The sequence below is a fragment of the Ostrinia nubilalis genome, chromosome 30 (assembly GCF_963855985.1).
Source record: "Ostrinia nubilalis chromosome 30, ilOstNubi1.1, whole genome shotgun sequence".
In the NCBI taxonomy this organism is placed as follows: domain Eukaryota; kingdom Metazoa; phylum Arthropoda; class Insecta; order Lepidoptera; family Crambidae; genus Ostrinia; species Ostrinia nubilalis.
The window spans coordinates 5,003,336-5,019,273 of NC_087117.1; the positions used below are offsets into that span (position 1 = coordinate 5,003,336).

General features: G+C 39.2%; 1 protein-coding gene across 1 annotated transcript; it reads left to right on the forward strand.

Annotated features, from left to right (window-relative positions):
• Positions 1-4,897: 4,897 nt before the first annotated feature.
• Positions 4,898-7,617, forward strand: LOC135086074 (endocuticle structural glycoprotein ABD-4-like). Its single transcript, XM_063980835.1, has 3 exons — positions 4,898-5,001; positions 5,851-5,957; positions 7,245-7,617. Exons 1-3 carry the CDS (start codon positions 4,941-4,943, stop codon positions 7,386-7,388), a joined length of 312 nt encoding a protein of 103 aa, XP_063836905.1. The 5' UTR covers positions 4,898-4,940; the 3' UTR covers positions 7,389-7,617.
• Positions 7,618-15,938: the final 8,321 nt, after the last annotated feature.

Here is a 15,938-nt window from a genome sequence, read left to right on the forward strand (position 1 = left end):
ACACAGTAACAACAACAGTAGCTGTGGACGTCACCTATTTCCATAAAATTACTTGAAATAAAATAAATATATAGACAAAATTAAATTAAAATTAAATTCTACCAATGCGCCTACTGTCACCCATTACAATCACAAAACTTTACCCAATGTTAATCTTTGTGTTTGGGACTATTTAATTTTAGCGATGCCGCGTAAAATGTCATAAATGGATATTTTTAATTAAATTTTTATCTGGGGGCACGGCAGTGCCCCCACCAAGTCGAGCAAAAAAGCGGCACGGCCGTACCATCCTTTTCTCGAAGCAATTCAGGCCATTTTCGACCGCCTGTAACTTCGTTGTGGATAAAACTAGAAGGCTGAATTTTCATTAGCTATGCAGGCATTGTAAAGACCCGGTATATTTCAAATTTCATTCAATTTGAACCAGTAGTTTAAGAATTATAACGGGTCAAAGTTACTTAATTTTGTCACTCACTGACTCACTGACTCACTGACTCACCGATCATCAAAATTCTAAGGCACTTCTAGCAGACCTAGAAGCTTCAAATTTGGAATATAAGTAGTGTTTGGTGTATGAATCAAGGAAAAACTAAAATATTTGGGGGCACGGTAGTGCAACCGCCAAGTCGAGTAAAATTTTTCAATTTCGGTCCAGTTTTCTAGATACATAACTGCTGTCTACAAAATACAAAAAGAAATGAGATTTGGGGGCACGGTAGTGCAACCGCCAAGTCGAGTAAAATTTTTCAATTTCGGTCCAGTTTTCTAGATACATAACTGCTGTCTACAAAATACAAAAAGAAATGAGATCCCATCAAAAACAATACTTGTCAAAAAAACCAAGTCTCGCAACTCAGTTGTTCTACGGTAAAAAGTTGTGAGATCCATGTAATACCAAGTCCAGGCCAGGAAATCTTTAACGTTTTACATAAATATATTGACTTGGCCATCGCATGAAAACACGTGTAAATTAAATTATTTAGTGCGATGGCCAAGTCAATAATTTATGTAAAACGTTAAAGATTTCCTGGCCTGGACTTGGTATTACATGGATCTCACAACTTTTTACCGTAGAACAACTGAGTTGCGAGACTTGGTTTTTTTGACAAGTATTGTTTTTGATGGGATATTATTTATTAGAATAACTCTGGAAACATTCAAAATGCGGAGGTCTTACATAACACGCTAGTGCGTGCGACTATTATGTAATAAAATTGTTGCAATCTCTTATTATTTAATGCATTTTGAATATTTTGAAAACCACATAATTTTACTTGATTTTCTGACATTTTATTGGTTACATAAGCCGGAAGAACAAATATCATGGAAAATGACAAAATAATAAACTAAAAAAACTCATATCATGGAAGTTCTTGGCCTGCATCTCATCTATAAAAAGTGATGATCAGGCCGAAGCGAAAGTGGAAGCGAGCTTCACCCGGAATCCTCAACCACGGAGGAACTGGCTATGTTATCTTATCTCCCACTGCTTATTTGAGATTTGAAAATATTTAGTATGAATTTTGACTTATTTTTTTTAATTTAATTTAATAGTACCGTAAAACCCCTCGTGCTAACCTAAAAATATGCTTGTGTTGTGAGTGGGTTCACTACAATACTTAATCCAGCTTTTTATTTACTATGTACTTAGTAACTAGTCTAGTACTTATACAGAGTATCCCAAAAAGTAGTGTCAAGCCGTAGCCCAGAGGTAGAGCATCACTAGGGCTACCCGTAGGTATAGGTTATAGGTACTACATATTATTAATGTTTTTATAACATTGAAGTTCTATTAACTAATACATACATTACGAAACACACATTAAATTCATTCTTTATGACAGTATGAATATTTAGAAAAAAAACTGGTAATAAAAATAATATTATTGACGTTACATTTTAATGTATTTTCAAGGGCGGTTAGGCAATGCGATGTTTGAATTATGCGATTTTATTGTTTTATATTATGAGATAATAAAATGTGACGATTTAGAGGTCGCCAGTTCGATTCCTGTACAAGCAAAAGTACTGTGACGAAGTGAATAAAGTCTAAGTCAAAATTTCTTTATCTACAGGTAGGTTAGGTAAATGGGTGAGCCGACACTAGCCCATGTTAACATGGGCATATAATTAAATGGTATGGTGAAGTCAGAAATTTGATATCATCATTTGAATTTTTTAAATTTTCATACAAAATACATTTTATAAAATCCGATTTGTATGAAAAATAAAATAATCACCTACATAAAATGAAGATATCAATTTTCTGACTTCACCATACCATTTATATGACCATGTTAACATGGGCTAGTGTCGGCTCATATACCCATTTACCTAACACCCTGTATAGACTATTAGTAGTACTTACAAATCGTCAAATATTTTGGAGCCTCTATATGTCTCATAATCTTTTTACCCTTAGCGCTTCGAGACCAAAATTAACAATAGAATCTTACTAATTCTGATAAGTATGAAAGGTCGACTGGCTAAGACTGCTTTAAGCAATAAATCCACCTTTTTTAGTTTACAAACAAATGGCGCTGGTGAACAGTTTCGGAGATATGACATCTCCCTGTCACCCCTCGTTGCAACTGGATAGGTTTCGAATCTTAAATGACCCTGGAGATGGACCGAATTCGGTTAGTAGGTATTTCTTTTGTTGATTAGTCAGTGAACCTTATATGCATAAATATCATATATCACTGGTGGGTGACAAGTTGACAAGACAACATAAGTACGTCTGTTCCCCTAGCTAATATTTTTGCTAACTCGCCATAATGTCAGAACTAGGTATATACGAATGTTCACTTTTCTCTCAGACGAATGTTCATTTTTCTCTCATACGAAGTTCGCTTTTCTCTCGGACAAATGTTCTATTTTCTCTCATACGAATGTTCTCTTTTCTCTTGTACGAATGTTCACTTTTCTCTTATACGAATGTTCTGTTTTCTCAGACGAATGTTCGCTTTTCTCTTATACGAATGTTCGCTTTTCTCTTAGACGAATGTTCTCTTTTCTCTTATACGAATGTTCGCTTTTCTCTTAGAAGAATGTTCTCTTTTCTCTTAGACGAATGTTCTCTTTTCTCTTAGACGAATGTTCACTTTTCTCTTAGACGAATGTTCACTTTTCTCTTAGACGAATGTTCACTTTTCTCTTAGACGAATGTTCCCTTTTCTCTTAGACGAATGTTCGCTTTTCTCTTAGACGAATGTTCACTTTTCTCTTAGACGAATGTTCCCTTTTCTCTTAGACGAATGTTCGCTTTTCTCTTAGACGAATGTTCACTTTTCTCTTAGACGAATGTTCGCTTTTCTCTTGTACGAATGTTCTTTTTTTTGGACGAATGTTCTCTTTTCTCTTAGACGAATGTTCTGTTTTCTCTAGTACGAACGAGGAGACATCAATCAAACTTATAATATTTTGTTTGCTTTTCACTTTCTCAAATAGGAAGCTGCTTAATGTAAAATGACTCATGAGTTAAGTGAGTTGTGTCAGCAGGCCCTGTTTCCACCAAGGCGGAGACGAGCGGAGAAGTGTTTTGAATAACCAATCAGATTTCATTATTTCCACTTCTCTCCGCTCCGCACAGAACCGGTCCGCGCCGTGCCGCAGCCGCTGTCAAATTCTATAGAAAATCTAGCGGCCGCCCGCGACTTCGTACGCGTGGATCCCGTTTTACCCCCTTCATCTATCTTAAGCGGTTTAGATTTTTTCATACAAATGTTTTTTCCGCTAACTCCCGTTCCCGTGGGAATTTTGCAATATCCTGTTGTAACTAAGCTTTAAGTTTACTAAGGTACCTGCATGCCATTTAGTTTTTTCATACAAAAGGATTTTCCCGCTAATTCCCGTTCCCGTAGGAATTTCGGGAATTCCTTTCTTCGTGCACCTCTACGGTACCTAAGCTACGTCCCTTCCAAATTTCAAGTGCCTACGTTTAGCCGCGGCCCGCTCCACCTTTGTGGAAACCAGCCTGATGATGACACATCTGATGATAAGAGATGTTGTTAGCCTTAGCTCGAGATTTAAACTATGTTTCTAGTTAAAACCTTTATAAAAAAGATACGACATTTGTTTGTTTGCATTTCATGGTCACGACCGTTGACGATCATGTCTAAGCGAAGCCGCCGGCTAAAACTAATTAGTTAACATAATTTGATGAAGCGTTGATTTGTTAAATTGGATGACTCTATTGAGAAATATGTCGGGTCTCATCAATGGTGTAGTTTAAATTAACGTATAATGAGTTCATTAATATTAATTTTTCAAGTTTACATTTTAATCAAGAATTCAATAGACCTTATTTATAAATTAATTTTACAAATATCAATGTGTAATTTGAAAAACAAGAAGATTTAACTGGTCACCATACACCATTTCGTGGCGTGGATACAGGTTCGATTCCCAGTTAGTCCTATATTTCGATTTTTATAACTCACTCGCGTGTTACTTACCTACCTACTTCTATTACATAGTTTCTAGTGAGTACCGCGATACTACTAAAGATATTTAGCTATTTGGAATTTTCTCCACGTCGGGAAATGTGCCCGAATTTTCCATTCCGTACCGTACGCGGCACTACGTCGCATTACTAGCAAGATAGCGCTGTGTGAAATTGTCCAAAGATATTTATATTTTATATATTTTTGCCTAGTTCGAGACTAGATTGATTACTTATTCACAAATGGATTAACAAATTATTAAAACCGTATACTCGTAGAAATACGTTTCGTGGTTTTTAACTATCATGTTATAGACACGATGCTGTTTTATGAACTGTTTGTCACAATTTTTATAAATGAATTCCCAGTTCTTTTCAGTATAACCAGACATAGTAGTGAGCCGAGTTAAATGCCCAAAGTTATTTTCATTGCTTTTTCTTGTTCCAGCTTGCAGTTAGCTTATCTTCGGCGTACTGTCAACGAACGGAAGCCATCATGAGGGACGACTTCGACGGGCCCCATGAGGACGGCTCCTACAAGTGGGCCATACAAACTGGTAACTTCTTCTTCTTTTATTGTGACAAATCTGTATCTAAATATAATACATAACTATTTATAACTCAAAGGTGACTGACTGACTGACATGGTGATCTATCAACGCACTGCCCAAACCACTGGACGGATCGGGCTGGAAATTTGGCATGCAGGTAGATGTTATGACGTAGGCATCCGCTAAGAAAGGATTTTACGAAACTCTACCCCTAAGGAGTAAAACGTGATCCACGCGTACGAAGTACGTATAGCTATAAAAAGAAACCGTTATCGACTGTAATATCACTGAATGGATTGCACGTACTGGATATCCAGCTCACAATTTTTTTTATACAGAACAAAAGTAGGTTATTTGACTGCAATCAACACCTGATGATAAATGATATAGCCGCCTCTGTGGTCTAGTGGTAAGACCACCTGCTTCAGACGCAGAGGTCCCGGGTTCGATTCCCAGTGGGGACAGATTTCTCTGTTCGGTTTGGTTAGTGGTAGGGCTTGTTCGCCTGGCTAGCTACCACCATCATAACAATGTTAACAGCATTGTTGTGTTCCGGCAGTTAGAGGTAAGATAGCCAGTTCCTCCGTGGTTGAGGATTCCGGGTGAAGCTCGCTTCCACCTTTTCGGCCTGATCATCACTTACCATCAGGTGAGATACAGGCCAAGAGCTTCCTCGTTGTGGAATTAAAAAACATGCAGTCTAGGATGGTACATACCTAGCTGCTCTGTCACTCTGGCCTTAAAGAAGCTCTTCCAAAAAGAACCTTTTGAATTAAGACTTCTGTCCACTACTCCAATTTTCGTTTTCTATTATTTGTCTTCACAATCTGGTTTGTATCTACTCTTAATCTCCAGAAGGAGGAATCTACCACGAGCAGCGAGGGTCCCTGCAGCCCAGCTCGTCGGGAGAACCGGCCCTGGTGGTGGAAGGACAGTACCAGTATGTGGCGCCTGATGGCCAGGTAACCAGAAAATCTATATCAAGTCTTTTTTTAAATAAACAACTTGAAAAAAATCGACCTGCCTAAGGCGGGACACGAAGAAGAACCCACGACCTTCCGCTTGCCGGGCGACTGCTCTTCCAACTGAGCTACTTAGACACTGGATGAACCTGTCGAAATTGTCAAGTGTGTCCCGCTTTAATGCAGTTCGATTTGTTCAAGTTGTTTATTTAAAATTTAGTTTGAGAAGCGACTCTATTCGCTAAGAAGTCTAGCAAAGAGCAAATTAAAATCGCAAACATGATCGCAAACCAGTCGAAACGTGGTCGAAAACCTTTTTTTGTATGGAGTTTTGACGGATTCGATTTTCGATTCGATCAAAAAGTGCATTTTGTCTAGAGGGGCAGGTCATTTATAGGTCTAGCGCTTAACTTAGTCAGTGCCTGAGGTATAGGAGTGGCACGGGAGGGGCGACATTGTTTTTTTTTTTTTTTTTTGAAGGGACGCGCGCTGTTAGCTTGAGGAGCTTTTCCAGCTTCACCGGGCAGAGTGACGAGTACAGAAGGTTCCTCTAGCCGTTTGGCGATCGTCGGTGCGCGTGCCGACGAGGCCGAGGCTCGTCCGCGTCGGTCGCAGACCGACGTTCGCGATCGGGCCGTATCGAGCGCATAAGGCGCCCGATCAGTGGCGAACCCAACTAGAGGGTTGAGGGCGACATTGACATAATAATAATTATTATATATTGACATAATATAACGTGACAGAACATACAATGTCTCGCTGTCGTTTGACGTCTCAAAACACCCGCATTCCGAGCCGAAGCTATGAATCGTTTCATCCACGAAGACGCGCCCCACCATTCTTCCGCCAATGTTTGAGTGTTATCGGTAAATGCTAAATCAACCATGAGTGCACACTACAATAATGCCGCTCGAAATGCTCGGATCAAACTCCCCGCACCCTGCGCGACCGAGACCAAACATGGTGGGGCGCGTCTTCGTGGATGAAACGATCTATGTATGGAGGGGTGATGCGAAAATAATGAAATCTTATTGGTATTTCAACCACATCTCCTCTCCTGTCCGCTTTAGTGGAAACCGGGCCTAAAGCGACTGTGACCATCATCATCTTCATCCTATGTTCTTCTGATTCATTTCGTTGCGAGTCCAATGACAGTTTAACTTTCCTCCGGGACAAACTTGGCCTTCACTGGTTAGCGGTCAAGCTGTAGATCCTGGCTACACAGGAGTTGCAGCGGTGGGAACGAGAGGTGGGAATAGTCCCGTTAACCATTCAATTTGTTCCCAGGTAATCAACCTGCTCTACCGAGCTGATGAAAACGGTTTCCAGCCCCAAGGAGCGCATCTGCCCACGCCGCCACCAATCCCGCCGGCCATACAGCGAGCGCTCGACTATCTGGCAACGCTACCGCCCTCTAAGGACTACCAGTGAACTACGAAACATGGCCGACTTTTGAACCTTTTCTTTACAAACCAGTGAACTATAGAAAATGGCCGATTTTATTAACTTTCAATATAAATGTTAAGCGATAGAGAATCCTGTAAAGACGCCCATGGATGTAAAATAACTTACTGGAAAGACTTAATTAAAAAATGTAACCCTCCTTCTGGCGCAGTCGAGTAAAAAGAGAGAATTTCACCGAATTATTTTTTTTACAGCATTGCTCAATTTTTTTTCTTTTTGCATAATTGTGCCGTTTATACAGGGTGGAATTTTTTAATGCCACCTGGAGGGAAAGTACTCTTAATACTGTAGGTAGATAGAAAAAAATTCTCAAAGAAAACATTCCTTTATTTTTGAAAAGAAATAGAACTGCATTCAAAGATTTCCAAAAATTTGCTTGCCACACCCGGAAATCGAACCAACTAAAATCTGTTAGAAATTACACCCTGTATTTTTATTTCATCGATCGTTAGGGTCAAGTATAATCCCACCAAAAACATTCTGTAAAAAACTAGCCAAGTCTCGTTGGAGCTGCTTGTTTATCTCTAAAAAGTAATGAAATCTAGACAAAGTCGTGCCAAGTCTATGGTTCCTTACTGCGATTTCTTTATTATTATAGTTAATGTTGTGTGACTTGGCCGTTGAAGGGTACAATACCAGGTGCTCCAATCTGTCGCCAGAAGCGCTACCCATTGACGATGAAAAATTGCCACTTGGAAAACGTTGATATTAAATCACCAGTCAGTTGTAGGCTTAATAAAGCTGCGTATTTCAATAATACTTATGTAATGATTATCATAATAAAGATTGTTCAACGGCCAAGTCACACAACATTAACTATAATAATAAAGAAATCGCAGTAAGGAACCATAGACTTGGCACGACTTTGTCTAGATTTCATTACTTTTTAGAGATAAACAAGCAGCTCCAACGAGACTTGGCTAGTTTTTTACAGAATGTTTTTGGTGGGATTTCACTTCTTTTTGTAGAAAGTGGCATAATTATAATTTAACGTCGTCGTCTTTTAATATTATCGACATTTTTTTTACGATAAATAACACAAATTAACTCAACGACCTTTAAAATGGACAAAGAATCAGAATTATTGGTTTAATGACTTAACCATAGCGAACCTCACGATATAATAAACGAAATCAACGAACGAAATTCAAACTATACAACATTCAACTTAATCGACGGGGGGGTCTAGAAAGGAAAAAAAATCTGGACACCGTGGTGCAGAAAATCGACGCTCAAAGTGCTAGCGCCATCTAGCGGTGAGCGGTACAGGCGAACACCACGGTGCCGGTGTGGCGCTAGTAGTATTGATTATGAATGTGGTGTTACTCCAGATCTTCGATTTTCCTAGTTTTTATAGTTTTCCCTTTATGTGGCCATTAAACTCTAACCCCCTTACTAATAAAACTTACACGCTCGTTGAACAGTGTTTTAAAGTGACGTTTAGTATGGAAATGTCATTTTAAAACAGTGTTCAAAAACTGTGTAACTTTTTATTAGTAAGGGGGTAACTCTGTACCAAATTTCAGCTCTCTGAGTTTATGGGAAGTACTAGTTCTATTTTGATGATCATCAGTGAGTGAGTGAGTGAGTGTCATAAATGCGAAACTTTGCTCTCGCTTAACTTCGGAACTAAATGACCTACAGACTTGAAATTTTGAATTTTAAGTATGTGATTATAGCTTACTAGATGACGAAAATTTCTGCGCTCTGGTCTTATCCAGAGGTTCTCAAATAGGGGCCTGAAAATGCGGCGAAATGGTTCCAGTAAAGGATGGTACGGCAGTGTTTGCTTCGCGCTCGACTTGGCGGGGGCACTACCGTGCCCCCAGATTTGAATTTGAAATTTCTCTAACAAACTTGATAAGTCAAATGAAAGGAAATCCATAAAATCTTAAATTATTTTAATTATGTATAGAAAATTGTATGGTATGGTAGTGAATTTTCGAAAAAATTTCGAAAATCTATTAATGCAGTTCTCTTTCTTTTCAAAAATAAAGGAATGTTTTCTTTTAGTAAAATTTTCTATCTGCTGTATTAAGAGTACTTTCCCTCCAGGTGGCATTACAAAATTCCACCCTGTATAAAATTATTCATTTAATTACTTAAAAGTTAATTTGCATGTACCAAATTAATTTCACAATTTGAGGGTTAGGCAGGAAAGCTATTCCTACAACCTTTTAGGTACTATGGACCACTATTATGGGGAACTCCCCATTTTCGTTCATGTCGTCTCGTTCTATCGCAAAGAATCACCATTTTGATGAGAGCGAGAGAAAAAACAGAAATGGGTAGCTGGAACAGTGGCCGATAGTACATAAAGTAAGAGTAAAAAGTCGATAAAGTACAAAATTACTTAGAATATTTAGCGTAGGTTTAGCCCGTAATTTTAGAATATTCAAACCAATGATTGAGCGACAATATTTCATTAATAATCACAGGAGTGAATCCACAATAAGTTATGTTTCAATATTTTTTATAATGTACCCCCCCACTAGCGGCCGCCCGCGACTTCGTACCCGTGGATCCCGTTATACCCCCTTAGGAGTTGAATTTGCAAAATCCCTTCCTAATGATGAGCACCTACGTTCTAAAAGGAACCCCCATGCAAAATTTGAGACTCCTAGCACTTGCAGTTTCTATGAGATTTCGTGATGAGTGAGTCAGTCAGTGATCTTGCGTTTTTAACCGACTTCAAAAAAGGAGGAGGTTTTTATACGTATAGATTTTTATGTAGAAGAATGTTAGTTACTTTTGTAAATATTATAATGCATATCACAATAAACTATTTTATATCTAACAACATTGTTTCATTTTCAATAGCAATTTAGCCGGCAGTTTTGTACATAATGGCTGCTGGAAATAAATGTATTTATTCATTTTTTGGAATATAAATAAAACAACAGAGAAATATTAATAAATAAATTTTATTTCTTACGTAATAAATTGTAATATTCTTATAAAAATCTTAAACTAAACAGCGAATTAACGAAATGATACTTACCTATTTACAAATCCCAACTAATCCCAACTAATATTATAAATGCGAAAGTAACTCTGTCTGTCTGTCTGTCTGTCTGTCTGTCTGTTACGCTTTCCCGCTTAAACCTCGCAACCGATTTTGATGAAAGGACATTGGGAACTTTAATATGAGAAAATGCCCCACGGCGGACAAAGATGAAACGTATTTTATTTCAAAGCTTTATACTTGTAGGTATATTCACTTAAAGCGCTATGTTGTGAGATATGGGAATTCTGAGATATGACGAGTCTAAGTTGAAAATATATTTGTCTAAAATGATTTGATATTTTTACATGTTATGTTGTTTGGCATTGCAGAGTAACCAATAAAAGTAAATAAAATAATATAAATAAATAAAAAATATAAATAAAATAATATAAATAAATAAAATATTATAAATACTTAAATTAATATTAGACAACATCTCATATACTCCAACCCAAAATAAGTAGCTAAGGCATTTGTGTTATGGAAATCGGGAACGACGAACCACAACACACCCAAATCAGAGACAATGTGAAAAGATCGTTTTCTATATTGTCCCGGCCGGGAATCGAACCCGGGACCTCAGGATTGGCCCGGCACACCTTGAAAACCGGTGTGTGCGCCTCTCCGCCACGGAGGTCGTCAAAAATGTTACCTAAATGTAAAATAAAATAAAATATTAAAACTTCATTTTCTCAATATTCCTATATAAGAGAGAAAAAAAAATGCACGGAAATTCATTGGATATTAGTATGTATCATCTGTGATAGGTTTCGTTTGTGTCCGCTACTTTTCGAAAAGTGGGGCAAAAAGTTCCCAATGTCATTTGGCATAGAGATAGTTTGAGTCCCGGGAAAGAACATAGGATAGTTTTTATCCCGGTTTTTGAAACAGGGACGCGCGCGATAAAGTTTTTCTGTGACAGACAAAATTCCACGCGGGCGAAGCCGCGGGCGGAAAGCTAGTATTACATATTTTATGCTGATGACATAGATTTATTTCCCATTTATCCACTTCCCAATAAAAATACGGTTACAGTAGTTGTAAATCTATATCGATAGATTACGATATCGATACAAACTCGATAGTTTAATCGTCGAATAAACCGGAATCACTTTTTTTGGTAGTAGATAAAAATTCAATTAAATATCTTTAATCAAATTTTGACTAAAATAGGTCTAATAACGTCAAAAGAAAAGAAAAAAAAAGCAGTAACAATGTGTTAACTTGAACCATCGATAATGTATCGACAATATTCGCAACTCTTCTTTTTAACAGCTCTTTTTTCTTAATAAATTAAACAATATAAATATTATATCAGTATGTACTATCTAACATTCTGGAGCTCTAAGCAAATTGATATTCGTGACATATGTACAAAAAACGCCGGAGCGAAGCAATTTCGAAAATATAACTGTCACGTATGTCATATTGTCTAGGGCTTACACAAGTATATTTGGCAGTCTTCGAGAATCGTTCGTTATCGTAAAGCTACAAAATTCGAAATAACAACGGATATTTGGCACATTCATTCGTTATAACAATACCGTTATTTCGCAACGTAATAAAATAACTATAAATTCACCGGTATGAGTAATAAAATTTATTAAACCACTTGACCGTTATTAGAAGCTTAAATTATAATGAGATAGGCATATTCGTTTCCGTTGTATTTGTGTCTCTTTCTACCCTATATCGCTATCCCTTTCGCACCTCCCTACCTTTTCACCAGCCGAGGTGGGGCAGCGCAGGCAACGGACCGCGCGCCCCTGCTCGCCATTGGCGTGACTTTTTCCGTTGAGTTAACTTGTGCTCCAAAAGTGCTGTTACTTTCCTAGGTAATACCTACCTAGCCTACCTTAGTGCTATTTTCAACACACGTAAGTTGCACAAATATTTTATATTTCTATGTAACGGTGTTACCGTTCTTTAATTTCATAGCGTTTAAATGTCTTTCTACCCTCATTAAAATGTTTTATTTTTATAAATATTTCTTGAAGTGATTTTACGCTATCAATTGTTTTACGTGTAATATTGACCTTTAGCAAACGTAATCGTTCGTTCTTTTTAGGACAGTGAAGTGATATTGTGAAACTGTAGCTCAGGTCATAATGGATAAGGATAGCGGTGTTCCTACGGAACCCATTGCGGGTACCTCTGGTATAAAATCGCAACGCAATAAATCGAGTGGACGTGATCAACGTGCTATGTCGACGGGTAGCAGTAGCGATTCTAATTCGAGCTCCTCGTCCAGTTCTTCCGAATCTTCGCGAGATTCGAGGAAAAAGAAACGTAAATCGCATCGTTATCGGTCCAAAAAGCAAAAGCGTGAGCGTCGCCTATTAGAGAAATTGTCGAAAGAAGTTAGTGAATTGCGGAAAAATATAGTTTTTAATGACAATACTTGTCGTGCTAATGATAATGAATCAATTATTTCCGACGTTAGTCGAGAACTTTACGATGATTTCTGTGCCTCGCAGGCATTTTCAGTCGCGACGGATCCAAATCCTGTCCATGTACCTAGCCTAACGTTCGATTTTGAAACTAAAACGAAAGATCCCGCGGTACCCTCAACTCCTGAAGAATTTTTAAAAGTTCTCAATGAGGTTCAACGTTTTGGAAGCAAAACGTGGTCCGATGTACGTTATTTTGAAACTCAAAAATTGTATAATCATTCGCCAAGATTTACTGACCTTGAATCAAACGAAGAGGTAAAAGCGTATGACAAAATACGCCACTTAGCATACTCAGATAAATCCTATGCCGCGATTACTTTTTGTATTCTAAAGCAAAAAGAAGTTTTCTTGAATAGTTGTCGTAAATTACTAGCTTGGTCGAAATCTACAGATGCCTCACTAAGTAGTCTCGATCAAAAAATTGAGGAACTTTTTCTAAAAGGAGATTTCCATAAGGTTTCCTCGGATCTATTGCAAATGGCTTGCGGTCACCGGGCTGAAACAATAGAAATGAGAAGGGATGGCATTCTTAAATGCGTTCGCGACCCACTAGTTAAATGCAAATTGGGAAAAATCCCTCCATCTAATACCCACCTTTTTGACAATGACGCTCTCTCGGCTGCGATTGAGAGTGCTGGCGGAATAAGAAAAACTTTTTGGCCGGCAAACCAGTCTAGTGGAAATGCTTCGCGAGCAAAGTCCACTAACTCAGCACGGCTCCCCTCGCAGGGGCAAGCCCGCTCTATTGCACCATCGCATGGTATCTCAGAGCACTTCTGTAATGTAGTGCACAGTGCACCTAACAGCTGTCATTATAGTCAGCCCTCGCAGGGCGTTTGGCAATCTCAGTGCCCCTCGAAGGGACATAATAATACAAACCGTGAGCAGCGTTACCACAATCCAAATAATACGACCTTTCGATCTCGCAGATCAGGTCAGAGACAGCCGGCACAAAGAGGCCAGAAACGTTCCTATTCGCCCTCTGGCAATAGGGGCGGAAAAAGACAGAGACAATGACTCGAACCTTTTTCAAGCCGGACGGTTAGCACAGGTTGTCGATCACTGGGAGAAAATGAGAGCTCCAGATTTCATTTTGAAAATCATAACAGGGTATCGCATACCCTTTCAAAGGAGACCACCTCTAAGGACACCAGATATAAAAAGTCATCGTCGTTGCACTTTAGTCTCGAACGAAATGACATTGGCTGTTCAACAAATGAAACGGCAAGGTGTTCTGGAACGGGTCATTCTCTCTCCGAGTTTCATTTCACCTCTGTTTTTGGTTCCAAAGAGCGACGGTTCGAATCGACCAGTTTTCAACCTGAAACTGCTAAACCGATACGTTCTTGCAGACCGTTTTCGGCTAATAAACATGCATCGTGTCCCGGACTTTCTTCAAAAAAAAGACTGGATGTGCAAGGTGGATTTGTCCCAGGCTTATTTCAACCTTCCAATAGCACAGTCCCACAGACGGTATCTACGTCTTATTTACAAGGAAGAATTACTCGAAATGACCTGCCTTCCGTTCGGTCTGAGTACGGCACCGAAGGTTTTCGCCTGTCTAACCAACTGGATTGCGCAAACACTTCGGGAAAAAGGTGTCAGGGTTATTGTCTACCTCGACGATTACCTCCTTGCACACCAAGATCAAAACATTTTGTCCAGCCATGTAAGCATGCTGTTAAAAACTCTGGAATACCTCGGATTCCAGGTAAACTACGAAAAATCTGTTCTTGTTCCACAAAGAAGCATCACCTATCTCGGAATAGTCTGGAACCCTTGGATAAATCACAAGTACCTACCACCAGTAAAATCTGCCAACCTTGTCAAAAAACTGACACAGGTTCTAAAAAGCGGCATGATAACGGTAAAGGAACTTCAAAGTCTGGTGGGCTTATTGAATTTTGCCAGCTTTGCTTTTCTTCCCCGAGGAACCCTCGGGGAAGACTAAACCATCGAGCTTCCCTCAAGTTTCTAAATTCATTGCCCGAGCAGGCTACTCGGACAAAATACAACCTGCCGAGTCAGGTGATAGACGAAATACATTGGTGGCTTCAAAACTGCTATCTCGCTTCACGGATACACATGCCTCCAGTAACACATTTTCTGGCCACCGATGCTTCAGATATAGCTTGGGGGGCTCAGATCGACAATATCAGATTAACAGGCGAGTGGACCCAAGAGGAAAGACACCTGCATTGCAATCAGAAAGAATTGCTGGCGATATACAAAGTTCTCGAGTTTCATGCGCCGAAAATGGCTCAGAGTTCAGTGTTAATCCAGTCCGACAATCGCACTGCAGTGGCGTATCTGCGCAACGAAGGCGGAACAAAATCCCAAGTACTTATGGACTTGACACACAAAATATTTCGAATCCTGGACATTTTTCAGATTTATCTGAAAATTCATTACATTCCCGGCAAGTTCAACAATCACGCGGATTGTCTATCTCGACACCGACGACCTCCGGAATGGCACTTACTGCCGATTTGTACCGAAATGATATTTACAAAGATGGGCATACCGGTGATCGACTTGTTTGCGTCCAAGACGGCTCGAGTAGTAACCAATTATGCAACCCTGGATCTCAACGATCACGAAGCGATGTTTCACGATGCATTCAGCGTGACGTGGAACTTCCCACTCGCATGGGTCTTTCCGCCACCTTTTCTCATCCCCAAAGTATTGATGCATCTCAACCAGGCCACAGGAATGTATCTGATTGTAGTCCCTCGGTGGGAGAAGGTGTTTTGGAGAGCAGACCTCAAGTCACGGGCGATAGCAGCCCCGTTCATCTTGAGGAATCTGAGCCGGTTTCTGGTCGACATGACAACAGGGTTACCACCTCCCCAAGTTCAAGACATAACTCTCGAAATCTGGAAATGTGGGGGTGGGAAGAGAAAATAAAGTCGTGGAATTCAAATCAAATAGATTTACTTAAATCTTCCTGGCGACCTTCTACGTGGCGGACATATAAAGTTGCCTGGAATCGTTGGAAAGTATGGGCTAATCAACATAATATAAGTCCAACACACCCTGAAGGGTCAGACTTGGCCC

Excerpts from the sequence above, each read along its gene's own strand:
- LOC135086074 (XM_063980835.1), top strand. The coding sequence starts at position 4,941 with ATGAGGGACGACTTCGACGGGCCCCATGAGGACGGCTCCTACAAGTGG. Across the intron at positions 5,002-5,850 it reads CAAGTGGGCCATACAAACTG|AAGGAGGAATCTACCACGAG; the intron begins GTAACTTCTTCT and ends CTTAATCTCCAG. Across the intron at positions 5,958-7,244 it reads ATGTGGCGCCTGATGGCCAG|GTAATCAACCTGCTCTACCG; the intron begins GTAACCAGAAAA and ends ATTTGTTCCCAG.